The 26,981-nt window shown below is 45.8% G+C and overlaps 1 protein-coding gene across 1 annotated transcript in view; it reads left to right on the top strand.

The window, feature by feature from the left end:
- Positions 1-26,763, top strand: part of POU2F3 (POU class 2 homeobox 3) — a 41,254-nt gene extending 14,491 nt beyond the window's left edge. The window contains exons 4-14 of the mRNA XM_074895025.1: positions 2,101-2,135; positions 15,709-15,813; positions 16,834-16,936; positions 20,167-20,249; positions 20,390-20,572; positions 20,960-21,101; positions 21,985-22,121; positions 23,268-23,429; positions 25,033-25,099; positions 25,651-25,783; positions 26,724-26,763. Of these exons, the coding sequence (XP_074751126.1) occupies positions 2,101-2,135; positions 15,709-15,813; positions 16,834-16,936; positions 20,167-20,249; positions 20,390-20,572; positions 20,960-21,101; positions 21,985-22,121; positions 23,268-23,429; positions 25,033-25,099; positions 25,651-25,783; positions 26,724-26,763 (1,190 nt within the window). The remainder of the gene's footprint in view (positions 1-2,100; positions 2,136-15,708; positions 15,814-16,833; positions 16,937-20,166; positions 20,250-20,389; positions 20,573-20,959; positions 21,102-21,984; positions 22,122-23,267; positions 23,430-25,032; positions 25,100-25,650; positions 25,784-26,723) is intronic.
- The last annotated feature ends 218 nt before the right edge of the window (positions 26,764-26,981 follow it).

A 26,981-nucleotide genomic window follows, 5' to 3' on the forward strand; every position in this document is an offset into this window, starting at 1 on the left:
GGTTTTGGGGTGTATGGTAGTGACTCAGAGACATCGTCACTGGGACCCAGGGATTTCCCTCAAGGTCTTTGAATCTGGCCTCTTCAACAAGCTGCGTTTGAACGTGAGCAAAACTCTTGTATCCAGGATACCAGAAGATTGCCTTTTCCTTCCTGTTCTATTTTAGCAACTGGGAACTTTATTTCCTCCTTCTCTCCTCCTTGCCTTTCTTCCCTTTAGCTACTGCCTTTAGATTGCATCAACCCCCCATGGGTTTCAAAGGTAGAAACTGCAGGCCTTGAAGATCCTCACACAGTCCCGCTCAGGTGTGTGGATACTGATTGCGATCATCTATTAACACTATCAGCATTCCCATCGTTTATATGTGCAGTTGTTGGCTCTTGGGGCGTAGAGCTGGAACGCAATGAATGAACAAATTCCTCAGGCGGGAGCAGCTGGAGAGAGGTGGTCAGGGAGCAGATGGTTACAGCGAGTGGCACGGGAGCACGGAAGCACGTGGCAAGTTGGAGGTTGTAGTGGAGTAGGGAATTACATGGAAGAAGATAAAGACCTGAGATTGGGAAGAGAAAAAGCTTTGAGAAGCAGGTCGGGAGGAAGACAGGAAGCCAGGGCAGGCTCTAGCACAGCAGAAATGCAGACAGGCTGGGGGAGAAGGTGCAGAGCTGGATCTAGGTTGAGTTGCAGGTGGTGAGAAGACAGAGGAGATTTCAGACCAGGGGAGGGCAACAGCTTGTTCTGCTGTGAAATAGTGCTCTGGTATTGTTTGAGAACAAAGACCTGCTCAGCCTAACAAGAGCAGCAAAGGCAGCTCAGTTTCCACTGTCCATGCTGTTAACGTGTTGCAGATTAAATCTCCAGAGCTGTTTCTAGATAGCAGAGAAGAGGGTGCCATGAAATTGTTATCATTGACTCTAAAATATTTTGCCATCTATGAATAATAGTACCAAGCACGCTCCCCCTGAGGACCTCAAAGAACCATGCTGATTCACCTGGGAGTATTATTTGTATGGTGCAAGCTGAAAAGCTGTGTGCTAGAGGAGGGTAGAGGCTTGTTCAGCTGAAGAAAGCAAGTCAATGGGAGAGCTGGATTTGCACTCCTGCCTGCATAGCCTCTCTTAACCGCTTTCCAACTTTTTGCAAGAGAGACGTGAACTACTGAAAAACATGATGTGTTGAAGCTTGATCAGATCACAGGGCACGGGCTATGCTTTATGGGGAACGTTATACTGGAAAAAACAGGAGCAAGAGGCCCTCAGGGCTTGTGCCGGTGGGATGTGAACAATTTAAGACTGTTTATCACAAACTCAGTTGGACTGGAAGAGAACAACTCAGGGAATGGATTGCAAAGGGAAGGGAAGGGGTATCTTGGGGTTGCCTTTGCACTAAAGAGCTTCGTGGAATCCCTTAAAGCATTCATATCTGTGGAGCGTACAACCTTTCCTCTGTGATGTTCTTGATGAATTTGGCAGGTGTGATGGGGGGGGAATGTTTATCATCAAAGGGGAATGAGTGAGGGCCTGTGCGGTACCTTCAGGCTGAAACCTGTCTGATTTTTCCCCCTGTGCCTGCCAATCTCTTTTGGAATCAAGGAGACGCCTCTTGAGCACAACCCCACGGCACCCTCTGTTCCTTTAGATATCCCGTAATTACTCAGTGCCACACGGGTTCCTGAAGATCCCTGGTTAACAGCCTCGGCCACCTGTTTGCTAACCTCTCCCACAGTTAGTTCTTGTTTTGTGTACAGTGCCTTGGTCCTGGATGTCTCTGGAGATTTGTAATGTCCTCCAGCTCACCTCTGCTGGAATCTCCCTTGCAGTCAGTGAGCGTCCCCCCACCCTTGCTGCTTGGCCAGGTATCTCCCAGGCAGAAGCACTTCTGTTGTACTTCAGCAAGGGCTGATACCAAGAAATGTTGCAAAAGCTGCCTTTGTACTTCCATGGCTGCATTCGCACTGACTCCACCTTCCTCCTCCTCTCCTTGCTCTTACAGTAAACTGGCCTAGCAGAGTGTCTTTGGTTACGTGTGTTCTAAGTTCTGGAAAGTTTACCTCAATGCTGACTGTCATTAATACTGAGATATTTTTTTGTTTGTTTCGTGTAGGGAATGAACAGAATGGGCTGGACTTTAACAGGCAGGTAAGACACTCCCTGGGTTACCAGGTATTCTCCTGCTTTCTTGACTTACTGTTTTTTAATTGCTCATCTTGCTGAGTCCCAGGCAGCTACTGCTAAGAGATAAAAACTGTTAGGTCAGAAGCTACCATTAAACAGACCACATAAGTTATTCTCAATTCCCCTTGTGGGATAGAATGACAGATTAAACTTCTGGTTTCCAGGCCTTCCTATTTCATAGAAGTTCAGTTAATTACAGAGTTTCTTTAAATCACCATTTGCTTGAGGCTTTTTAATTTTTCCCATTGTCATTTAGAAACAAAAGGGACCTCAGTTACACTGGCAAATGTGTAAATCCCGCCCCAAAGCCCCATGCATTTCTACTGCTTGTGACACTGGTGCTGGAAGCACTGTGGTATGCAAGTCTAAGAGCACGGGGCTGACTCACAGGAGTATCAGCAAGGACTGAAGATGAAGTGGTTTGAGGTCTTCAAGTTCATAGGTCAAGAGCAGGCCTGCCTACAACAGCAGATGCCTCTTTGCAAGACAGTGGGGAAAGGGATAGCAGATAAAAGCAAGTGCTTTTTGCAGGGCAAGCAAGCCCTAATTGCAAATGAACATGTGAGGGACCGTTGTCTTTGCTGTGTTTGCTGTTATCCTTCTGCTTCATACAGCTAAAAGCAACCCCTGTCCCACTGAGGGCCTGGAGATTTTCATATGTGGCTCTAAGAAATCCCAAAATGTCACCTCAGAATTGCAGTGGGAGGAAGGTGGCAGGTCTTGACTTGGTGAGAAAATGCTCCGAGTCCAGAGCTAAGGACTCCTGTGGCCATCAGTGGAGCTGGACTCAGACCTTGTAAAGAAAAAGAGGAGGTCTAGAGAGCTAACCCACTGATGTACTACAGGACTCCAGGGGTTAGCCGGGGAGCTGGAGTGAGGAAAGTGAAAGGGGCTGTAACTCCACGGGCAGTCGGTAGCATTTGAAGCAGATGTTGGCACTCGTAACAGTACAGCAACCTACCTGCTTCCAGCCGTGCATTCCCCACATCCAAAGGTTGCAATCCTTTGCAAAGGCTTCCTGCTAGCAGCAGGTGGGAAGCTGAAGCTTCTCGCTGTGACTTTTCTGTCCTTCAGGCTTGCCTTGGTGGCTCTTCTCTGACAGATGTCAGCGAGCTGCTGTTTGTTTGTTTGATTTGGCTGCTCTGGTTTTGGGTGGGTCGTAACTTCCTATCAAAGGTGTCTTAACACGTTCAGCCATCTTCCAGGTTTTTGGAATACCCAGCTGAAAACAAAAAGTCTTGTGTCTCCAGCTCTGTGGATTGCAGAGCCCAAAGCACAGGCTTTCTACACGCCAAGAGAAGAATCCAACCTGCTTATAACTAGTGATAAAAGGAAATTCCCTCAAGATAGAAATAAGCTATGAAAGTACAAGATCATTACATGTTGCAAACTTTTCCTATGGCAACACCACAAAGATGGTAGAACTGGAAGCTGGGCTGAGGTTAATCAAGGAAACGTTATCGACTATGGTGAGGCGGTGCTGATTTACACCCACGGATGATTTGACCCATTATCTTTAAGGTCCTAGTCCTCTGCACGTCACTGAATGAGTAGCTGATGGTAAAGCTGAGGGGGCAGACAGCTTCACCGTCAGTAGGATTTTGGGACAGAGTCTGCTTGATAGAAACGCCCTCCTCCCCAAAAGACACTGTGGTTTTATGACAGCTTTTGTAGCGTTCACTTCCCACTTCTGTTTTTCTCCTTCCGTCAGAGGGGTACCGCAAAACCCCTTTCATTTGTGCCAGCATGTCTGAGTAACTGGGTAGCAAACCTGACCGAGGACTTATTAAGGTTTAAAAAGCAAAAGCCTGTGAACAAGCTCATATTAATGTGGGTTTTTTTCAATCTGGTCCGATTCTCCAGAGCACAGGTGGTGCCCACAGAAGGGATTTTGCAGTGATGTCAGGGATGAGGCTGTACCAGTCCGTGTGAGTGGACATAGGCGATGCAAATGGCTCTTTGTCTCCCTCTCTTGGCCCTCTCAAGGCCATGTGTAGACTTGAGCCATTATTGTTATTATTATTATTTTAAATGAGCATGAGCCCAAATGCACATGGGTTATACACTCATGTTTCAGGCTGACCTCAGCTATTGGTGAATTCATCTTCAATTCAGCAAATAGATTGCAAATGACGAGAAAAAGGGAGATATGGAAATATCAAAACGTTTTCATGTAAAATCAGGTGCTGAGCTCTTTCATTAGGGGTGGAGGTTGGTGGGTTTTTTAATTTTGGTTTGGGGTTTGAGGTTGGTTTTGGGTGGCTTTCTTTTTTTGTTACCTTGCAATTCAAGTTTTCAAACTGAAGCCAGAGAAGTATGGTTTGAAGCCCAACTGCAAACTGAATGCAAGAGCTGCTGAGCTCTCTTTGACTTTATTTGGAGTGCTGGGCGCTAATCACTTTGAAGATCATAAATCTCACATCATTTAAGCCTCTCCCCCAGTCTTTGTAGATGGCCTACATTTCAGGTCTGTTTCCCTCCCATGTTATGCTCCAGGCGGGAAGAGAAGGGTGGAGTGACCTGGTTAGACCCCTTACCTGCCTACCAATTCCCTGCTGTGGCTGCTCTCACCCTGCAAATGGGGAGGAGGGAAACTCTTGCGGAGTTTGAGGTTTTCTCGCAGTTTGTGGGTCAGCCCTGAGCTTTATGAGAAAGCTGCCTTCTGATCCCTCAACCTATTTGGCAAACATTTCTTCCCCCCTCCCCTCTTCAAACTCTCCTCCCACCTGGATGCAACAGTAATTTGTATGTGAATGAGAGGGGAAAGGGTGTGTATGGAAAAAGAAGCATCTTCTGCCTTGCCTATCTGGTTTGGCTTTTTATTTAGTGAGTCTAATGCTGGTTGTTTCCTGTTTATATCAAGGGAAATGCAAAGAGACAGCAATAAACTTTCACCTTCGGTGAGAGGCTGGCAACCTGGATAGGGACATCTGCTTCTTGATGGTTTGGGATCACATCCAGAGCGTGTCAGGGACAGAACTGAGTAACTCGGCAAATGTGGTTTCAGTCTTGCCATGAAAGGGCACAGAGTGGGACCAGGAGAAGGCCTGACGTGTTGAAATCAGATCTTTTCCTTGCTATAATGTGGTGATCCTTACCAGGTGATGCTGCTGCGGTCTTACCAGGTCTTGTTTGGTTTATTTCCCCGTTGGTATAAGCAGCATTTAAGGAAATACTGCATTGTTTGTTTTTGTAGATGGGTTTGAAGAGAGCTGTTCTAGAGAGACAGGTAATTCACTCTGTGTCTGGGCTTAATCCCTGAGACAATAGTGCCTTCTGAAATACACACACGGAGCTCGGGCTGATGGCTTTGGGAGATGACAGGGCTTATGTGCATGGTGTGAGTGTTGTAGCCCAGCACATAGTGTCATGCATCGATCTGGAGGAGGGAAACAGGTGCTGAATCATGGATTTCTTTTCCCTCAGGAAAGTGATGTGTAGGACCGTGTCGTCTGTTGGTCCTTGCAGCAATGCAGTCTCTGAGTAGCAGGGAGGAACAAAGGCTCAGACCTCCTCTCCTTCCAGAGGAGGGAATGAGAGGTCCTCTCCAAGCCCCTTCATGCTCTCCAGCTACGCTCCAGTGCTGGGAGAGAATATGTCTCTTCTGAAAGAAAGCTGAAAGGTTATGTGTTACCAGTGCAGCGAAGGCTTAGCAGGATCTGCATGTGCTTTGTATCCAAATATGTCATGCAGTTCCATTCCAGCAAAAGGCTAACCCTTGCAGACAGGCTGTCATTTGTTTAATGGTAATGATAGGTTTGATATTTGTATCAATGTAAAGGTGATCCTGCCGTGAGACTTTACAATATTTAAAACAGACAAGCAGGCACTAGTGTGATGGAGTAGCCCAGGGCTCAGCACAGCCTGAATTTTCCTGTTGGTTCTTTACTCCTATGACTTTAGTTTCTTTGGTTTACACCAATCAGGGAATGTAATAAGGATTGGGAAAAGGAGGTAGCTTGGAAATGTATTGCTGGGGCAGGAGAGATCTTCAGAACACAAAGGAAAGCATCCAGAACAAAATAAGGAAATAAGATATGCAATTGAAGTGGCCTTGTATTTCATATGCACATTAGCTCAACACGTACCTTTGCACATCGGGTTGTACTCATTGCCATTTTGACTGCTACACGTGACCGTAAGGGACATGTTTCCAAATCCCTCTCTTCCAGTGATCAGTCAGCATTAAATAATTGAGCTGCTTAAGATTCCCAGTCAGGAGAACTTGAGCAGACTTTTTTTGGCCAGTTGAGTGTGTCTGCTAGTATATCACAAAAGAGCGGTGAGAGACTGGGTCCATTGAAAAATTCCTCCCTTCCAAAACCAAGTGAAGGGTCCTGTGTGTTAACTGCCCTGCTCTCCGCCAAAGGGGTTCCCCTCCCTTGGGGCCTCCTTACTGAACTCATCTCCCTGCCCTGTTCATACCTGACAGAGTTATTGTCCAAGGAAACTCTAATTTTTGAGGTTTATGTGGATTTTTCAACAGTTATTTTGAGGTAATCGAGTGAGTTGTCTCAGGTCTTCACAGCTGATGTTCTGTAGACACATGATATGAGAAATTAAAGTGGGCAAACTGCACCTGAGATCTAAAATCCCTGTTGGCTCTTTTTCAGTGCCATTAACGACACTCTGACCTTGTTTGGTACTTTCCACCCACACGTCTGAAGGTACTTTGCTAATGAATTTAGCATCCCAGTGTCTCTGGAAGGTAGGGAGGTGTTTAACCCTGTCTTACAGATGAAGCAGACACAGACTGACTACCTGGCTTTTCCCAAAGATGCTGAGCACTGTGATTGCAGTTGAAATCAGTGGATGCTTTATAGGACAGTTGCCTGTGGACATTGAGGTGTATTGTAATCCAGGGACCTGCTCCCTGGCAGAGCTGGGATACGGACTCCGATTCTCTGATTCATAGTCTTGTGCTCAACCACAGACAAGTTCTTCCTCCCCTCCATCCTTTTGAAGGTGGAAAGAAGGGCCTAACTTGCTAGGTAGTTTGTTATTAATATCTGGGATGCAAAACTCCCTGCAGATTTAATTTTGCTCAATCAGGGCTTCCCTTCCCCCCAGGGATCTCTCTCATAGTTTTTCATTCCACTTTGTGTTCCCACCTCCCCCTAATCTCATGTGTTCCCTATATGTCATTTCTGTTCCTGCTTGGCTTTTCCCTGTGGGTAGTTCAGGTTTCAGTCTACCCTCCAGATTTCCATCCCAGTCCTGTTTTGCCCTCCTCTCAAGGGGAGGTTCACATCCTGCTTCCTTCTCCCCTCTGGGGATCAATTCAGATTTCACTCTCTTCTTCTCCGCATTGCCCCAGGGTATCAGCCTAAGTCTTGCATCTGCTTTTCATCTCTTGAGCCTTCGCTAACTGGAAATCAGCCCGGCTGTCCATATCTGCCTTGACTGACACTGGATCTAAGCTGAACACTACCTTGGCCTTTCCCTTTTGAAGTTTCCTTGCTCTGTCCTAGGGATAGACTGATTGCATAAATTTGTATGTGTGTGCTGGTTCTTCATTGAAATGCAGCCCTTTGGGAAAGCATCAGAGAAAGCCCTGGCTTGAGGGAAAGTCCTCTGTTTCTATATATGGCACTGTTTTGCTTAGGACAGATATGTAGAGGAACCCCTTCTTCAAGCTAGTTTTGTTCTGGCACCTTGCAGAGGCCCTCAGATGAGATTGCTGGGAATGAACTCCAAAACAGGCCAGCGACTCTCTGGGGAAGGTATGAGGGAAAGGGGGATGGAAACAGGAGGAAGGATTTGGTCTTTTAAGATTTTTTTCTCAAGAGGTAAACTGAAACCACTGAATTAATTTTATGCTAGCCAATAACAGCTGACAACAACCCAGCATCGCTTCAGTGTTGGCTGGATTGTATCTGTTCCTGAAGGTCCAACTGCAGTCTGTTCTCAAACTCCTGCTTTCCCGCTCCAGGCTTCTAAAGAACAACCTATATTTAAAAGGTATTTCCTATATCTGTTGCCTTGTCCACTGGCAGTATATCTTGTACAGCTGTTTTAAAGCTGTCTTAGAGATGAGGGAGAGACAGATAGGTCTTGTCTTAGTGCAAATTCCCTGCTCCAACTGCACTCCTATCATCCTTCGGGAAATATTTTCTAGGCTCACAGGGGACGAGCCTTAGTTTCATGGACCTGTCTAAAGGGACATAACAATTGTTTCCACAATAGGAGCTAAGCTCAAGGCATGGTTGTCACTGTCAAACCACTATTTAGGTTGCTTGGCACCTTTTTAAGCAGTGAGTTGCACGAACTACTGTGCATGGATATGACTCTTCTGCCTACTGGAGCATGGCTCATTGCTAATAAGGAGAGGACTCCGAATTCTTGAAGGCCTTTCATCTGGTGAGCTCCAAGAATTCAATCAAAAGCCTGCACCACCCAGCAAGGGTGGGGCCCTACACCCATTTTGCAGAAGGGCAAGTCATAGCATAAAAAGGTGAAGGCGATGGGGTTTCAAGCAAGGCCTCTAATTTTGGAAGCCTGACATCAGAGTACACTTTCTCTCTTCCCAGAAGTGCTGATCTGCTAGCGCTCCATGTGAAATCAGTGGGCTGAACTGGGGCTGCTCAGCCCCTTAGGAGTCAGACATTGGGTTTATGCTAGCAAGAAACCCTCTTGCCCTGCTTCCCCAACACATAGAATTGCCCAGAGCCACCGAGCCGGGAGCAGAGAACTGGCTCTGAGCTCCCTCTTCCCCTCAACTACTAGACTTCATTCCCTCCACCCAAAATGAAAAACGACGTGATACTCTCCAGCAAAGTTGATCTTTCTCACTCTCCCTTTCTTTCTTAATTATATTACTTGTGTGTATTTAATGCAATCCCTCTAGCTGCTCTTCTTGTGTCCCAGTTCCCTGGGGCGCGGCAACTGGTGCCAAAACTACCGTGAACCAATCAGAGAAATCTGCAAAGCTGGGCTGGAGCCAGCCCCAGTCACGGGAGCGGTCTGACTCCAAGTTAATTCCTTTCAAACGTGGGATGTGGTGGAAAGTGCCTTGCTACTGAGGGCTACCTGTGCCATGACACGCTAGGTGGACGCTGCTCTGCCCTCCTCGTGGATGACCGATCCGGGGACATCGGTACTGTACAGCAGGGAGGCAGTGCCAGGTATTTAGATGGTTTGTGACTGGTTGACAGCCAATGGGCACAGAGAATCCAGAACAATCACAGTTTCCTCCCTCTAGACAAGAGATCCATGGAAAGGGGAAATTTTTTATGCAGGGAATTTGGAGAACAGTTAAGGGTCTGTTTCTGGCCCCAGAAAAGCCCAATAAGGCACCTTTGCTGCTGACTTCAACAAGAACATGATTAGGCTCCAGGGAACCTGTGTGAGCATGCAAGAGGGCATGGGAGAAGCCATGAAGCCTGGTGTGTGTGAAATCGGATTGATAAGGAAAGGGGCAGGGATGCAGCCCAGGGTGGGAGCAGAGAAGATAAGCACAAAGGTGTAGGCAGAGGTGGAGTTCTGGAGAGCTTTGGAAGTTGGGCAAGTGAAATTGAGAGAGATGCAGGGAGCAGTGCTGCAACGCATGAGAAGGTTGGGGCAGAGGGGCAGGACCCCTGGGCTGAGGAAGGGGCAGGGAGAATCCTGGAATGGAGACATGAGAGAAATCGCAGCCTTAATGCTGGTAAAATTGTTTTCCATGCTTTGTTTGGAGGTTCTCACCATTCTGACCAAGAAAATGGCATCTTACCTTCTTTTTTACAATACTTCCAATCTGGCATGTCCACAGGCCTTGGCAGAGAAGGTGCCACATGCCTGAGTACCAATAGCAAGAGTGAAGATGCTGTAAGTGGTTGCTTTTCAGTATCTTTTTTGCCAGTTCTCTGCTCCCTGAACACAGATCACCTTCCGAAAGCACTAGCTAGCTTCTGTGCTCCTGAGGCTCGTGCAGAGGCTGCAGTCTCATGTGGAGAGCAGCCCTTTGTCAGGAGGCACCTCCTGAGCAGGCGCCGATACGAGCATGGCCATTCAGGGCAGGTGCTCTTCCCACCTCTGGTTCTGGTTCTCCACTCCCTTGCCCAGAGCCTGCTTTTGAAGCCTGCTGTGCTACACATGATCGTTTTGAGGTTTATTGTTCAGCACAGAGGAGAGCGGTGACTTCTTTCTTTTTCCTGTTCTCTGTTTAAAAGCAAAAACACTCTGGAAACGCTGTATCAGAAAGCCTGTGAATACAAAGCTGAGTGTGGTTCTGTTTGTTTTCTTTTGAGAAGCATGTAGCTCAGTTACTCTTAAAGTTTTGATTTCCCATCCTGACTTCTACTACAGCTAAGGCACAACTATTAACATCCCAAGCTGAACCACGGAGAATAAAGCAGATCAGATCAGGCCTCAATTAATAAACTCGGGGGCCTCATGTAGCTGTGATGCAGGTGTGTTGGGGTTAGGGATTACATTTTAATTTTTCAGCGTGCTGTCATTGCTGAGTTTTAGGATATAGTCTGTTAGGCATTCAGCACGGGATTAACTCCCCTATTGACATGCTGACAGGCTCTGAAAAATCCCACCCTTCAGTGTGAAAGGATATCAAATGTTATAAAGTGAATATCGTTGCACTGACATGAGGGTTTTCTGGTTTCTTCCTGGGTGTCTGTTAAGCCTTGCCGTACATGCAGGATAGTACATGTGGAAATAGTAATTGCAAGCCCATTATTATTATTGCTATAATTTATTATTAGTGTGTTTTTTATTTTATGATGCCCACGTGTGCAGGTAATTCACAGAGAAGTACACTTACACCTTCGGAAGGTGGGAAGGCTTAGTTAACTGCAATAGCCCTGGATCCAGTTTTGATACCTGTTTCTATCATAAAGCTTCCTCCCTTGACTTCAGGCAAATCACTTTGCAGCAGCTTCTGACAGCCCTGTTGAATTGAATAGCGCTTTGGGAGTGATTCAGCCCTGGAAGAACTGTGCTGTTGGCTTTCAGCAAGGGGCAACTGGTTCAGATCCTCTTAAGTCTGTGTGCACCTGCCCCTCTTCAACCCAGGGAAATAGCCTTACCGCTCTGCAGTGGGGGGAGGGAGGGATATGAGTAAGTCAAACTCTTAAACAGTTGTGAGTTGCTGACTATGAGATAAGCCAGATACGAAGGCAGATAAATATCTGTTTCAAAGAGGTTACTGTCTAAATAGAAACTACACAACAAATATGATTGTCTTCTATCTTACAATAACGACCGCAGTTCCTGCCTAATAACTGGTACTGGAGAAGGCTGACATGGCTTTGACGGCCTCACTCTGGCAGGGTACGGAGATCTCTTATCTAGATTTGGGGAAAGCATCCGAGGCTCTGGGTGCTGAATCAGTCAGTGGGTCCCACCTTTGCAAAGAGGATGACGGAGCGGTGCTTACGTTACATCAGAAGTGCTCCTCCAAAGGAGGTGGCTTGGGGCTGCATTCAGGCTGCCTGCTTTGGTGTCTAATAGATGAGAAAGACCAATTCAGATTACCAGAGAGCAGTGACCCTAAGCTGGGTTTATGTGAGGAGGGCTGCAGCTAGAGTCCTGCCCAACAAATGGGATCCAACCGTCAGTCCATTGAATCAAACGGGGGTTGGCCGGTCTGCCTGTCGGAAGGGTATGGCCTTCCACGCGGTGAAATCAGAGCTGCTAAGGTGAATCTTTCCAACTTCCTCATCTAAGGCTGGCTTTTTACAGCTTTGCAATATGTCTGCAGGATGTTTTCATGAACCGAATGTTTGCCAAAAGTTCACAGATCAGTTACAAAACAGATGTACTTTTTTTTTTTTCCTCCCTTTCCTACTGGTAAGGAAGAGTTTGTGCAGTAATTGCAGGCAGGTTGGGAGATGTTTTCTTCATAATTCTCCTTCTTATGAAATGTTTATGAAACACCTTCCACAAATCGGTTACGCAAGCAAGCTGAAGAGCTTTGATCATTTTCCATCGCCCTCAATATGTTTCTTAGTTTGTTTTGCTTTTTGTTTTTGTTTTTAGGCCAGAGATAGGTAAGAAACAATCCATCCTTGGCCAGGCCCAGCAGATGTGCTAGCCAACTAAGGAAAGGACGCTCCTTCCATCCAGTCACCCTTCCTGTGTTTTTCACTCTGATTGCCTGGGGGCAGCTGACCCTATTTTAAGGCTGTGAAAACATCCACTTGAGATTTCCAAGTGTGATTCCTTTCCTATCCCGGAGAAACCCTAGGTAGCTCTACGGACGGGTGCCGCCACCTGCCGTTCCCTCCTCCGGAGGAGCTCCAAGCTGCTCCCAGCCTTGCCCGGAGACTCCCCTCAAGCCCAGGGGGAAGAAGGTGCCTGTAGATTCGCAGCTGGCAGCCCAGGCTCCGCACCTCTCCCTAGCTGGATGAGTTTGCAGCCCATTACTTGGTCCCGCTGGTTTACAAGTCTGTTTTTCCTTAGACAGTGTTATTTCCCCAAATCAAATTCAATGGGAAGAAACTTAGCTTTGCTCCCAATGACTTCTTGTTCCCCATTCCCTGTCTGGCCTGATTGTCGTGTAAAACCAAGGTCCTGAGGAACCCCAGTGGGATCTGGTCCTGGTTTTAACTAAATCACAGTTGCTTGCTTGCAATGTTTTAGCAGGGTTCTCATCAAATACTTATGAGGTGATTCTGTGATAATTTCAACCTTTTTTTGGTTCCTTAAAGAAAACTTTTCTTGTATTTGTAGAAAGTGCTTGCAAATGAGTCAGATGCACTGGGAAAGGAGAAGGCAACTCCTCCCATTGTTTTATTAATTTGAAATTTACATTATTTTAAGGGAGTCTCATGATATTGAGTGGCCTCGCCCACAATGTGTGTGGTTTTTTGGGGTTTTTGGTTTTGGTTTTTTTAATGTACAGTTGGTAATACTGCCGGTTTAGCCAGGGAAAAAATGAAGGTGCAGGATTTGCATAAACCATCCCAAAAGTTTTGGATATACCCCGAACTCTTGCTAATGAACAATTAGCCAGCTGCAGGCCTGTTGGGGAGAGGAAGAGGAGGGAGAGGTAAATTTGAGCCTAAACCCAATGAAAATAGGTGCAGGGGAGAAGGATTTGTCAAGAACACACAGGTTCCCGCCCACTGCGCAGGAGGGAGCCAGAGAATTCCAGGGACGGGGGAAGGAGCAGTGGGAGATGTTGTTGTTTTTAAATCAGGAACCGGTCCTTTGCCAAACCCACCTCCCATTCTCATATTGTGCGATGCCGGGATGCAGCTACACACCCCTTTCACCCTGGAATGCTTCCAAATCATTCCGCTTGGCAGCTGTAAAAATTGATTTCAGTTTGGAAATGGCTCGTGCTTCTTCAACACTTCACTCCAATTGGGACCATAACTTAGGCGGGATCAAGTGCCTTGTTCTCTAAGACACGGATAACTTTTCTTTTTGGGACTGTTCAGACTTGGATGACGGCGTTGTGTGAGGGAGACACGCATGAATTGCAAGCAGGAGTAATTTTTAAAAAATAATTATTTATTTTTTTCTTTTTGGCTCAGATGACTTCTTTTTAATGAGCCGTCAAAGAAAAACGTGCATAAAACCATTTGCCTGCAATGACTGGATGGCTCAGGAGTAACGGTGTATTCTCCTGAGCCTTTTCTCTGACATTTAGTAACTTAGACACTATCCGCATTGATAGTGATCAAGAAGATCCTTCCATCTGATTTTTTTCGCCAGGCTAAGAGGGATGATCATGCCAACCTGAAAGGTAGGAAAGAACTGGAATTTGTAGCATGTATAACTCTTGTTGCAAGGAGCTAGTATTATTGCAAAACTAGTTTCGGCAATATCCAGAGCTATAGTTGTAATGAAGGGAGATGTTGTAATTCTCTTCCCTTCATGCAGGACCTTCCAAAATGCAGAGGTTATTGTTACAGGGCCAGCTCCCTGCACTGCAGCTGCGAGCCTCTTGCGATCACATTTTCTCCTTCATTCCTGCTCCTGTGGGGATTTGTGTGTTTGTTTGCTTTAGTCAAATTGAAATAAAACCTCCTGCAACCAAATATATTCGCTTGGGCCATTGTTTTTAAAAGCTGAATTTCTTGTCCCCCTCTGCTGGTGGGAGGTTGTATGACCTAAAGTCCACATCAGCACTGCAAGACCCCGGCAACCGCGACCCTGCTTGTCTCCTGGGGGATGTACTGCTTGGGAGTAATTTGATGGGAGATGGTGAGGTTCAGCCCTAGTAGTAAGAGTGAATCTGCAGTGCTGAGCCCGTGGACAGGGTTTTCAAGAACCTGTCCTTTCTGGTGTCCTCCTGGTTTTTCCAGTCCGTGTGAACTGAAGCGTCTTCTTGAACTGGAAAGGCTTAGATGAGGAATGGGACTCATGATGTGAGCTTTATTCCAGGCATCCTCATGCTTAGGAAAAACTGGAGCCTAGGTTTCAAAATTGTTTTCTTGGATCCTTTGTTAGAGAAAATGCGTTACAAGAGCTCTGTATGACTTTTCTCTCTCCTGTGCATGGCATCTGCGCAGAGACACTCTTCAGACAGCTTTCAGAAATTAACCTAAAAACTTCTAAAATCTCCCCAACCAGGTCCCCCTTTCTCCTGCCCCAGTCAGCCTTATCAAAGGATTTAAGCTAGTACAAAGTGATGTAACAGTTTTTTCGTTGGGTTTTTTTTTTTTTATTATTATTTGTTAGGTTGATTGGTTTTTTGGTTTTGTTTTTTGTTGTTTGTTTTTTTTTTTTTTTAAATGTAGTAGCAACATTAGAAATTAACATGGAGACTATGGAATAAACCAGAAACAAGGATTCCATTCTGGTCCTTGGATAAATTCTTCTCTTAAGAATGTGGACTCAGAAGTCATGATTTTTTTTTGGTAGACAGGAATCTTTCTTGAAGATTAAAGTAGGTCAAAATGACCACTGGACAAAGGGCTGACATCTGTGAACCTTTCCAGTTCTTTTTCCACAGCTTGTAAGGAAGCAGATTTTTCCTTGCCAGACCAGTACAATTTTTTGTTGCTTTCTGGTAGAAGCTGACCAAATACGTTTGGTGTCTGTGGTGCTGCATTTTCAAGTCTGGATGATTACACTGCTTTTTGAGGTCTTTTACTTCATGACCTTTCCTTTCCCATCCCCTCATACCTGCAGAACAAAATGAGAGGCCATCCATAACCAACCCCACCATCGGTTTGCAAGTTGTGATTTATAACGGAGAATTGCTTTGTGTCTTCCTTATAACTCCACAAAATGCCTCAGTGTGTTGTCTGAGGAAAGCACTCACACGCTTAAAACTTGGTAGGTCACTGGAACTTGGTTACTTCCTAAAGTGTTTTTATCAGTGTGTTTTAACTGAGCAAACTCCAAGCTTCCCCTTGGCTTGGCAGAGCAGGACAACTATGTCCATGTTATAAACTGGAGAGCAGAAGTGGGGAATGACCATGGCATTCTGCAAAGCCAGGGATGGAAGCAGTGAGTCCTGACCTCTCACTTTTCCCTGAAAGGAGCTTCTTCCCGATCCTTCCAGCCTCTCAGACTCCTAGCTGCCCCACGCCTCCTGCATCCCCTTGTCTCTGCTCCCTAACGCTACAATTACTTTGTTCTTTTTCAGATTAAAACCGAAGACCTCAGCGACTCCTTGCAATCTACAATCCCCCCTAGGTCAGGTCACCTTGTGCAGGGATCATCAATGATGCCCGGAAGCCAAATCGCAGGGGTAAGTGACTTTGCTGCTTGAGGGATTCAGACGTCTGAAACGGCACTGGTTAGTGAACCTCCGGAGAAGAGGCTGGTTTTGAGACACTTGCCAATTTACGTATGCATTTTGAATGTGGCAAAAGAAGACTTGAGGGTATGATGGACTAAATTGGAAAAGTGAACCTGTGTTGGCAAAAGCCAGCTTCCTCCTCAGCCTCTTTCTCTTCTGCAGAAAGATTTACATGGGTTCACAGGTAGACTGGACACATACTTGGAAGAGATTTCGTTTGAGGGTTTACTACGTAGACAAACCACACCATGCTCAGGAAATCCCTTGAACTGAAAATAATTGGAGACTGAGACAACACCAAGGGGAAGTGTTAGATATACTTGCCCTGGTCTTCCTCTTTCATGAATGTCTGGTTAATGCCATTGTTGGAGATAGGATTCTAGGCTAGATTAGCTCTTGATCTGAACCACTGTAGCCATCCTTGAATATGTTGCCTCAAATTGATTTACACCAGAGAATAAATTAATTCCTTGAGGGAATTTTTTTTCACTAAGGTAAAAAATTGGAGATTAGCACTTAACTCTTATTAAATTCTAGTGGGAGTTAGATGCCAGAAGGCCACACAGCTGCTCCATAATCTCTTCCCTCATTCTTTCGCGGGGTATTCAGATCCCTTACACAACTGAGGGACTGTTCAATTTCCTCAAAGCTTCAAAACAATTCTTGAGAAGCTCAAAGACTCATTTTCTTGAGTAATGAGTTCCTTCAAAAATATACCTCTAAAGAGAATTGGGCTTATTGGGGCATATTTTTTTTTTGTGTCTATCCCAAGCAAATGCAAAAAAAATACAGCTGAAAACTTCAGATCCTGGAGTACCTCTGGATCTGTAGCTCTCCAGTGCATGAATTAGACAAATCTGCTGTGTTGGCAGTTAAATGAAAATTGTGAATGGGGTGAAGGAGCAGGGAAGCTTTATGAGAGGTGATGCTGTGCAAAGACCTTTGTGTTCCCTTTGCTTTTTCCCATAGGATATGAGCTCTCTTCACACCCTGCAGCAGCTTGTATTGCTTCCTGGTCATATGCAGTCAGTTCCCCAGTTTCTTCTGTCTCAGTCTCAGGCCGGGCAACAAGGTAAGAGAAATAAAAGCTGTCAGGGCATTGTTATGAGCAGATACATATCTAGGAAAAACGTCCCTTCTCGTGACTGTTGCTTTTAACCTGATCTGTTACGTTTTCCCAGCAGGAGGGTGTCTGTTCCCCTGCTATGTTCCATTTTCCCCCCGTACTAGTTCCCACCCCTGGGATGATCCCGTACGCCTGTAGCTGCTCTGGGAAGGGTCCCACTCGGGAGATGCTCCTGGCACCTGTGGCTTGTGTGCACCAAGAGTGCCACCTTGGGGCCAGTCTTCGCAGGCTTGGTAGGGATCCTGCCTCTGAAATTCAGGACAGCATCTGCTTGACTCTCAGCAGAACAGCAAGGAGCCTGCTCCTTGGGGAGCAGTTGCAGCCTGCCTGGGCTCCCAGCCTCGCTGGGTTAGCACTCTTCATTTCTTCCAGAAAACTGATGAGAGGTTGAGTTGATCTCTCTAAGTACCTTAGAGGGAGAGCAAATCCAGGGAAGGAGCTGAGCTGCTCTGGTGGAAGGACGATGCTGGCACTAGAACAAAGAGGTCTAACCTAGCCAGGAGCAATGCGGGGATGAGAGCTGAGAAGTTTGGAGTTGCCAGTGGTTGTTCCCAAATCTCGCTCCAAGCCATGGGGCAGGAGAGGACAGGAGGTCTAACTACTTCTGAAACACAGTGTAATCAGCTCCACGAAAGGGATGAAAGGACTGAGGGCTGAACTCAATGCTTGAGAAAGTCCCTCTGTTTCTATTTTTACTGCCAATATTTTTTATGGCATTTCTCCAACAGCGGGGATACAGGCGTGCCATTGATGAAGTTCTATGCTGCTTATGGACAGACAAACATAAGCTTTGATCCATAACCTGACAGATGCAAAGGGGCTTGGGTCCTTTGCTCACATTCTTGATTTATTTCGGCACAGAGGTCCCTCCATGTGAATCAAAATTCAGAATTAAAACCTTAAAATCTCTGCAGCTGGAATCCACTGGTACATATACTCCAAAAGAAAACCTGTATTGTGTACGCAAGTGGGAAACCTATTTCTCATTGAGAGTATATAAACTCTTCTTGCTACCAAATGATGCTGAGTGATGTGTAAAGAAACTACTTGATGTGTATTTACCAATACTCTAGAATCTAGTTTGTTTGAAATGGCAGGGTCAGGATAATCTATTGCTTACTGCCTGCTTTTATTCATATGCAATAGGAAACGCATTATACCGCAAAACAGAACTTGCTTCCTTTTATAGAGTTAGAGTTTCTTCTGTTAAGTGACTCCCTTTGGCAGCTATAATCCCTTCAACAGATGGCCACTTGTTTGGCCATGACCCCTTTTGGTTCCAGACTTGATAAAGACTGGAGATCCTGGCCAGTAGCCGGCTTTTTGTGCAAGAGCACTTGCATTTGAATAGATGATTGCCAAGTTTTAATGATCCTTTACCATGTGATGCACAGCCACTGGGGAGTGAAAGTGAAGGCATAGATTGGTTTTGTGGAATTAGTTGTTTGGTACAGATACAGTTAGAGTGTTCTTCATACCAAAGAGATGCACAAAATATTCCTGAAATTGTCCCTTGGGCTTTCATGGGAACACCCTCAATGTTTCCTGAGTTCTGACTGGTGGGTACAGCAGTTCATGGATTTCATGGCCAAAGAGACTTGGTTGTGGGCTTAATCCTTCCAAGAGGACACGCATTTTGGTTTGGTTTTCTTGTTTTAAAGCTGGTTTTAATCCAGATAAGTTCCCAGTTCTGATTCATTGTGCAGCCTTTCAAACAGCTAATGCTGACACACTTGAATAAGGGGGTGAGAGCTCCGTGCCATAAAGGTGGAAACAAGCAGCCAGGTAGATGCTGGGAATGCTGTCAGCCAAAATATTGCTGCTGAAGTCTTCATCTTACGAAAACACAGCCTCGGTCTCATCAGCTGTCAAACCGGTGAATCCTGAATCCAGTCCATAATTTTCATTTGGGCTAGAGCTTAGCTTTCGCAAAGGTGTTCAATCATGATTTTAAAGACTCCAAATGACAGAGCATCCGCCATGTCCCTAGGCAAGCCATTCCGGTGATTAATTACCTTCACTGTTAAAAATGTGCACCTCATTACCAGCCTGCATTTGAAATTCAAAGTTGGAATTCAAAGCATTAGAGAAGGCTTATTGAAACACCAATCTAAATAAATAAATGGGAACCTGCACACGCAAACCTAAATTAAAAAAGGAAAGACAGAAAGAGAGAGAGGGGAGAGTGATTGATTCTGGAGATGATCTTTTTTTCCTTTTTTTTTTAGCAGAAGTCCATAAATTTCTATAGTTTTCCCTATAATTGTCAGTTACAATCAATAGAATATATTGGCTGTTTCAAGAAAGGTTATAAATCCTCACTGAATTCTATAGGCTTCACCCACAACAGACTTGAAGAACCTAACTAAATTTCTAGGGGACTACACTGCTTCAGTTGCTACTTAATCCTTTAGGACGTTCCTCGTAAGAGATATAGGTTTGTACTTGGCAGTTTGTCAACTGAACAATTACGCAGTCTCTATAAATACTAGTTTTTGTTAGTTTTATAGATTTCCCTTCTTTTGTCCTTTCATCATTTTGTGTCAGCTTATATATTCCGAAAGAAATTCAATTTATTTGAAATACAGTAGGGTAGAGAAGAAAGGGTCAGATGGCTTCAAAATGACACTTCAAAATGAAATGTATAGTAGAAAGCAGAGTGGGTAGGCTCATGAGATTAACTGTAGGATCAGGATTTTTTTAACAAGATCAAGTGGCTGAAAGTTGCAGTCAGAAAAGCTCCTATTGGAAATAAGATGCATGGTTTTTTAACAGCTACAATGATTAAGCACCGGGAGAGATCACCACTAAGGATGTAGTAAATTCTCTGCTGTTTGACATCTAAAATCAAAGTTATGTCTATGTAAAATGTCTGTGCCCTGGTTCAGCCTTAGGTTAATGAGCTACATGCAGGGATCAGTGGATGAGATATTTTACCTATATCATTACTGTAATAATCCCTTTCAGGCTAAAAAGCCATGAAAAGAACCTTTCCTTTCTCATAATCCAATTCAGAGCCACCCACATTGGTAATGGCTGGAATCCTCCTATTTTGAACAAGAGCTAACGTTTTCCATTCAGGGCTTCATGAGCCTTTCCTGTGCAGTGATGTTCAGCTGCCTGGGTGCTGGTGAAGGAGCTGGTCTGACCAGATGTGTCTCTCTTTCTCTCCTCAGCTTTACAGCCAAACATCCTCTCCTTCCCTCAGCAACAGGGCAGCCTTCTCCTCTCCCAGCCGGGACCCAGCCTGGCATCACAGGTAACTTGTCTCAACACACAGTCCCACACTGAGAAGCACCCACCTACAAAACGTGCCGCTTCATTAAGGGCAAATGGCAGAGGAAATGGTGTACTTTTCTATTGTTGTGACTCTACGCATCTTTGTTGTTGTTTTAACAGGCTGTGGGCCGTTCTGGACTCCCTGGCTCATCAGTTGAACCCCACCTGGATGTACCCCAGCATTTGCAAGTGGCAAAGCACCTAACTCCATCAGGAGCGTCTGAGGAACCCAGTGACCTGGAGGAGCTGGAAAAGTTTGCTAAGACTTTCAAACAAAGGCGAATTAAATTGGGGTTCACGCAGGTGAGCAGCCTCATCAGTGGGAAGGGTGGTGCCACCTGTGATGTGGACATGTTGGGCTGGGGGAGTTTGTGGCAGAGGCATGGATGGAGGAAGGGCTGGATTAGATAGTTCGGGTTTCTTTGGAGTATCCCCTTCCAAACACATGAAGAGACAAACCCTTCCTAGCACTTCATTACCACGACCTCATTATCTCCACCTTCTCCAGTACACAAAGGCCTCAGGGGTGTGGGGCAGGTTCCCATGGGAAGAGAAATCACTTTCCCTGCAGCACAGGTCACGGAAACAAGGCTGAACCTATTCTGGAAGCAATCTGAGAGGTGGTCTGACAGCAGGAAGCTGTGAGGGGTTTTTCTGAGCTCATGTTGTGATTTGGATCTTCTCTGGCAGGGTGACGTTGGACTTGCCATGGGGAAGCTCTATGGCAATGATTTCAGCCAGACCACTATTTCCCGCTTCGAGGCTCTCAACCTGAGCTTTAAGAATATGTGCAAGCTCAAACCCCTGCTGGAGAAGTGGCTGAGTGACGCAGGTAGGTGACATTGCATGCAGAAATGCCACCAGTCTTGGCCAGGATGAGAGGATCCATCCAGGAGCCTCCAGTAAAAGCCAGGAAAATCGAAGCTGGAGCTATGACCTCTCAGATCCGTGGCCGGGCTGGTAACAGAGTGCTTTCCCCTGCGGATCACACGGCGGGTGGCACAGCAGCCAAGATATCAAACCACATCTGTCCTTTCTCTCTGGCAATTTGGAGTCTGGGGCAGTCCCTGCATCGCCTCTTGCTGTGTTGCGTGGCCTGGGGCAAATCACTGGGCTAGTCCGTTCAGTCCCTCCTGTGTAAACTGGGAGGAATAGGAAGGGACTCCTCCTAAAGTGCTCAGAGCTCTGCCCATGAGCAGTAATTAGAAAAGGAAGATATCGCACAAGGGGAATCCCCAGTAGCAGCAGGATTAGGCTGGTGTCCTCTGCTGACTGCAAACTGCTGCAGGAATGACATTAGTCTGATGTGCTTCACCCAGCCCTTCAGGAGTTGCGGGTTTGACCAATTTATAATGTCAGGAGGTGTCTCAGCTACATGAGGCCTGAGCCTGGAGGTGTAAGTCAACATCCTTAACTGTGTGAAATTGCATCATTGGAAAATGCGTGGTGCCCAACAGAGCTGGCTGGAAACCAAGCTGGAAAAAGGAAAAAGAGTGTGTTGATTAAAATCTTAGCACTCATATTTCTTTCATGATTTGGACAAGATCAGTGATGGATTTGGGACTGCTGGAGCAATTTTAATCATCATCAGAGGAAGGATCAACAATGTACGAACATTTTGCTTATTTTAGGAGGTGCCATAATTCCCAGAAGGGATCTAGGAATGAAAATAACTATCTTCTTGAATATCTCTTTTCTCCTCCCTCTCTCCCCAGAATCTGCTCCTTTGGATTCTTCCATGAGCACTCCCAATTCCTACCCCTCAGTGAATGAGATGTTTGGACGGAAAAGAAAGAAGCGAACTAGCATTGAGACCAACATTCGCTCCACGCTGGAGAAAAGATTTCAAGATGTGAGGGGAAAATCTTGCAATGTGTTGTGAACTCTCTCTGAGTTTAGCATTTGTGAGGTCGTAGTAGCACTGAATCCTTATAAAGAGAGATCTCTTTTTTTGTTTGTTTTGATAGCAGGTTAGAAAATGCTTGAAGGGGTTAACAGGAAAAATGTCAAAAACAAAGAAATTGGATCAAATTATTTATTTGGTAAACCTCTTCTCTTTGGGAGTTGCGGGCCTGTGTCACTGGGACGGTGTGGCCATGGTGCAGCATGGAAACAGATGCCCCGTTAAACGGGTCTTGTGAGACCCACAGATATTGCTGCCGAACCATTTTACATTTTACGTTTTAAGACTTTTACATTTTAAGCATCAAGATTTTCAAGAAAAATCACTACAGAGAGCAAACAGGGCTTTACATCAGTAGGACTAAATTGTGCATTGAAAAGTTTTCATCAAAACTGGTTTTGACCAGCCCCCATTTTTTCTTGGCTTCTCCCTCATATCTGATCATATAAAAATTTCCTCCTAAGACTGTCAATGAGAACAAAAGACAGTCATTGGCAGATCATTATTGGCACCTCATTTTTAGCTAGTATGAGGCATTCTTTGTAACGGAAAACTGTCTTGGCATCTCCCTCCGACTCGGACCAAAACCCGTAGAGCTAAATACTGTCAAATGCACCAGAAAATAAGTGACTCAGAAGAAAGGATAGGTACTATTATTTCCCTTTATAAATAAAGGATGGAGGAAGAAAAAGAAATGGCTTTTCTGAGATGGTGCAGGTAGGCGTACAAAGAGCACTCAGAGCTTGTGTGTCCTGTGTGGTGATAAGAAGACCACCAGTCATCAGCTTCCCCCAAGCAATGATTTAGGTGCTGTTAAGATCAAAGAGCGTGGTGCTTTATGCAATAACAGGGCCAGGGACTGTGACTCATCCCCCACTGATTCCATGAGACTTGATGTTGAATCAGTGGTGCTTTCTGGTTCACAGAACATAATGTCTCACCCAAATATTTACCCTTTGTCTTAGAAGCAAATTTTCTCCCCTCCCCAGTTTACAGCCAACGCCACCTCTGCCTTTCCAGCAGCAGAAGCATACATTGATGCTGTACGTTACAGCTCTTTGGGGCTTTCTTTAACCTCCTGCCCTTTCTCAGCAGAACCCCAAGCCCAGTTCAGAGGAGATATCCTTGATAGCAGAGCAGCTCTCCATGGAAAAGGAGGTGGTTCGGGTCTGGTTCTGCAACCGGCGCCAGAAGGAAAAACGGATCAGCTGCCCAATGCCATCCCCCATCAAATCACCTATCTACAATTCCAGACTGGTGAGAGACTTTGGATTAAGGAGTTCTACATGCCATCCCAGACAAGAAGGGGAAAGGGTGGGGGGATGCAGTAGGGTTTGCTGGAAAAGGAAACAGGCCAGGACGCTTCCTTGCACACACAAGTCCCTGAGCTGCTGGCAGGCAGGCCCACTCCACAGTCCAGGGTGGGACTACACCTGCAGGAGTGTGCAGAGGGGCAGCTGGGCTAGCCGTGGATTGGACATGTACTCAACATCCCAGCTTGAATGGAATCTCATGCCCGCACTTACAGAACATTTATTCTATTAGTGAAAACAATAGAAAGAAAATACAAGTTTCCTAGAAGGTGCAGGTCAATATAACTGTAGGATAATTTATCCAAATAGAAGTGCTATCCCAAAACTTCTCACCCTGAGATTGGTAAATAAAAGCTTTCCAAAGCTAATGGAGTAGGAATCAGCACTCCATGGAATGAGAATTGCATCCATTCATGTCAACAGAGTTGTTAACTCTGAAACCTAATGGTAACCATTTACATATCGGCTTGTTGTTTTACAACTGTGCAGAACTGCAGAATACACTTCAGTGGTGTTAACTGTCCTTCTCTCATGTTGTACAATCACATTTTGGTAAGTGTATTTTCATTGCCAGGAAGGATGAGGAAAAGAGAAACTGTTGTGAGAGCTGGTGAAAGTGTGTCCTTGTAATCTACTGTCAGTGGCTACTGTGGATAACAAGCTACTATTGCATTTCTGCTAGTTAATAGTTGCGTAGCTGCTTCCACATATAAAAGTGGCAGGAACCTCCCTACGGTGTTGTTAGTGCCAGAGCACATGTGAGTGGGAGGGAGAGTACGTATTTGCAAGCAATATTTTATCTTGAAATCTTCTGGGTTTTGGAATTATCCATCAGAAGGCAGGAAAACATCACAAGAAGTTTGGTCACTTGTTGCACAACACATTTGGTCTACAGTCACAAACGCAAAATGCTGCTTGCAAGCCATGAATTTTTAAAGCAGTAGCTTTGGTGAATAATTTCCCTGTGAGTGCGTTGTACAAAGTATGCCTTTGCTCATCAGTCATTCTGAACAAGTGTCGCCTGTAGTTAAAGTATCACAGTTGAACAACAAATGCCCCAGGCTTGTTTTGATTGCAGCCACCAAATTACTAATTGTCACCTGAGAATTCTCACCCATCAAGAACTCCCTAAAGCAAAAGGGATTATTTGTGCCTAAAACCAGAGCTGGGAAGTTTCAGACTGAGAATATCCAGCCTGAAACATCCAAAGGGCAGCAGCTCCTACCAACTGGATCTCGGGACTTCCAGGAAGTTTGGCTTGTGTTTGATAATTTCAGGCTTTTCCACAGTTGATCCATAAATTTAGACTTATGTAGAGAGTGTCAAGCACGTGTAATACTCATTTTGGTTTCTTTCCATGGTCTTGGATATGGGAATGGTGCTTCTACACTAGAGTATAAATAGAAGTATCTGTGGGAGCCTCAGATGTAGATAAGAAGCCTGCCTGGGAGCCAGCACACTCTAAAGGGAATGTGAAAGGAGTGGCATTTTGTGATCTATACCCTCATAGCGCCAGCTGCTTACTGTTCGCTTCTGTTTCTCTCTAGGTGTCTACCTCAGGGTCCTTGGGGCCCCTCTCTGTCAATCCGGTGCATAGCACCATGCCTGGGACAGGTAAGCCTTGAGAAGCCTGTCTCCCTCACCATTCCTTCCCTCCTTTGCTCTTGCTCTCTGACTACTTGGTCTCTAGGTCACATTTTCAGGCCACTCTTAATAAGACCCTTGGGTTTGACCAGGGAAAGTATCCCCACGTAACTAGTGTACAAGGGATAAAAACAGCCAGGTCTTTCTCTTGGCTGGAACGACGAGATGGAAAGCTTCCTGGGCATGATAACATTCCCAGGATAATCCTAGGCAAATTTTATTGGCTGTTTAGGTTTGGGAGCCAGGCACACCTAGAAGCCAAACAAGAGGAGTGCCTGGGGTTAGGTTACTGTGTTGCTTCAGCAGAACACAGTCAGATCTCCTCCGAGAAGTGGGATTCACAGTCATAGAAACCCAGCGCTACAGAGGGCGCAGTCCTGGAGACCCCCACCCTCTGCGGGGCAGACAGTGACCTGGTGAACGACAGCATGGGTACAAGATATGGTGGGAGCGTTTGGGCTTGGGCTGTCCTTAGCAGGAAAAGGAGATCCCAGTCTTATTCTGCTTTCTCTGCTGCACAGTAACATCATCGTGCTCCCCAGGCAACTCCAGCAGGCCCTCGTCCCCTGGCAGTGCACTCCATGCCAGCAGCCCCGGCACAGCCCAGAGCAACTCCAAAGCTGCAATGAACTCGTCCGGTTTCAACTCTTCAGGGTAAGGCAGCGCGGCCCCACAGCTTGCTCCTTGGCAAGGGCATCGGAGGGCTTGGGAGAAAAGCAATGGGACCTTAGTGAAGAACATGCAAGCCCTTAGAGACTCCAGCAGTGTGGAGCTATGTGCTGGCACGTTCTTACATGAAGCTTCACATCTAACCTGAAGCTTCTTGGGATATGGCTATTTTTCTGCTTGAAGACAAATAGTACATCAAGTTTTGCCTGAAAAACTGTGCTGGTTTAAAAAAGGGAAAAAAAACCCCAAACAACCAAAAACCTGAATAGAAATGCTGGCCATAAGGACTGTCCTGAACCAGCCCCTTGTGTGGAGGAAGCAGAGAAAGGCTTGTTTTGCTGTTTCTGCTTGGATAACCCCCTCCACAGCCAGTTTTCTCTCCTGCAGTGCCATCCAGAGAGCTCTGCTGCAGAGTATCTATTGCACAGTGGCAGATGAACGAGGATTTTCCTCTGCCCTGCCTTTAGATGCTACAAAAGCATTAAGCCACACATGTGGGCTCAGAGCCCTCCTGGTTATTTCACTGAACATGCCTCTGCCACAGCCTGTGCTGCTCAGGCCTCCCTGCACTGGTAGTTTCTGCTCCATTGCATCAAGGATGCTGTGTTAGTAGGAAGGCAACAGGGAGCAGAGGGCGTTACCCGTAGCTGCTGGGCTTTCTGAGTCATGGCTCATCCTGTGCCGTGAATCAGAGCTCCTCTTACGCGAAGTCCAACAGCCGGGCAGCATGTGAAATCACGAGCACAATGGAAGATGTTGCTTAGAAAGACAGGGGTTTTGCTCTGAGCTTCCTGTAAGATCAAAGGATCGTTTGCTGGCTGCCAGGTTGAAGTAAGGTTACAAATGAAGTAATAATGATTTTTATTTCAAGGGAAACCATTAACAACATGGCAATTGTAGCTCTTATTCCCTGTGTTGCAAACAGATCTTGGTACCGATGGAATCAACCTACCTACCTCCACTGAGACGACTCCTCCATCATGTGTAAAAGGAGCTCTGGCTTCCAGCTATGGACCAACTTCTCTAGGAACAATGCTTGGGGCAACATCTGGCATTCCAGTGCCTTCAAAATGCTGCCAAATGAAGGTCTTGTTTAAGGGAGCCCATAGCAGCAGAACTCTCCAGGGACTCAAACTGCAGCTGACCTTCCCCAAGGATTCTCAACGCCAACAGTGACATTATA

Source organism: Strix uralensis, chromosome 26 (genome assembly GCF_047716275.1).
Source record: "Strix uralensis isolate ZFMK-TIS-50842 chromosome 26, bStrUra1, whole genome shotgun sequence".
In the NCBI taxonomy this organism is placed as follows: domain Eukaryota; kingdom Metazoa; phylum Chordata; class Aves; order Strigiformes; family Strigidae; genus Strix; species Strix uralensis.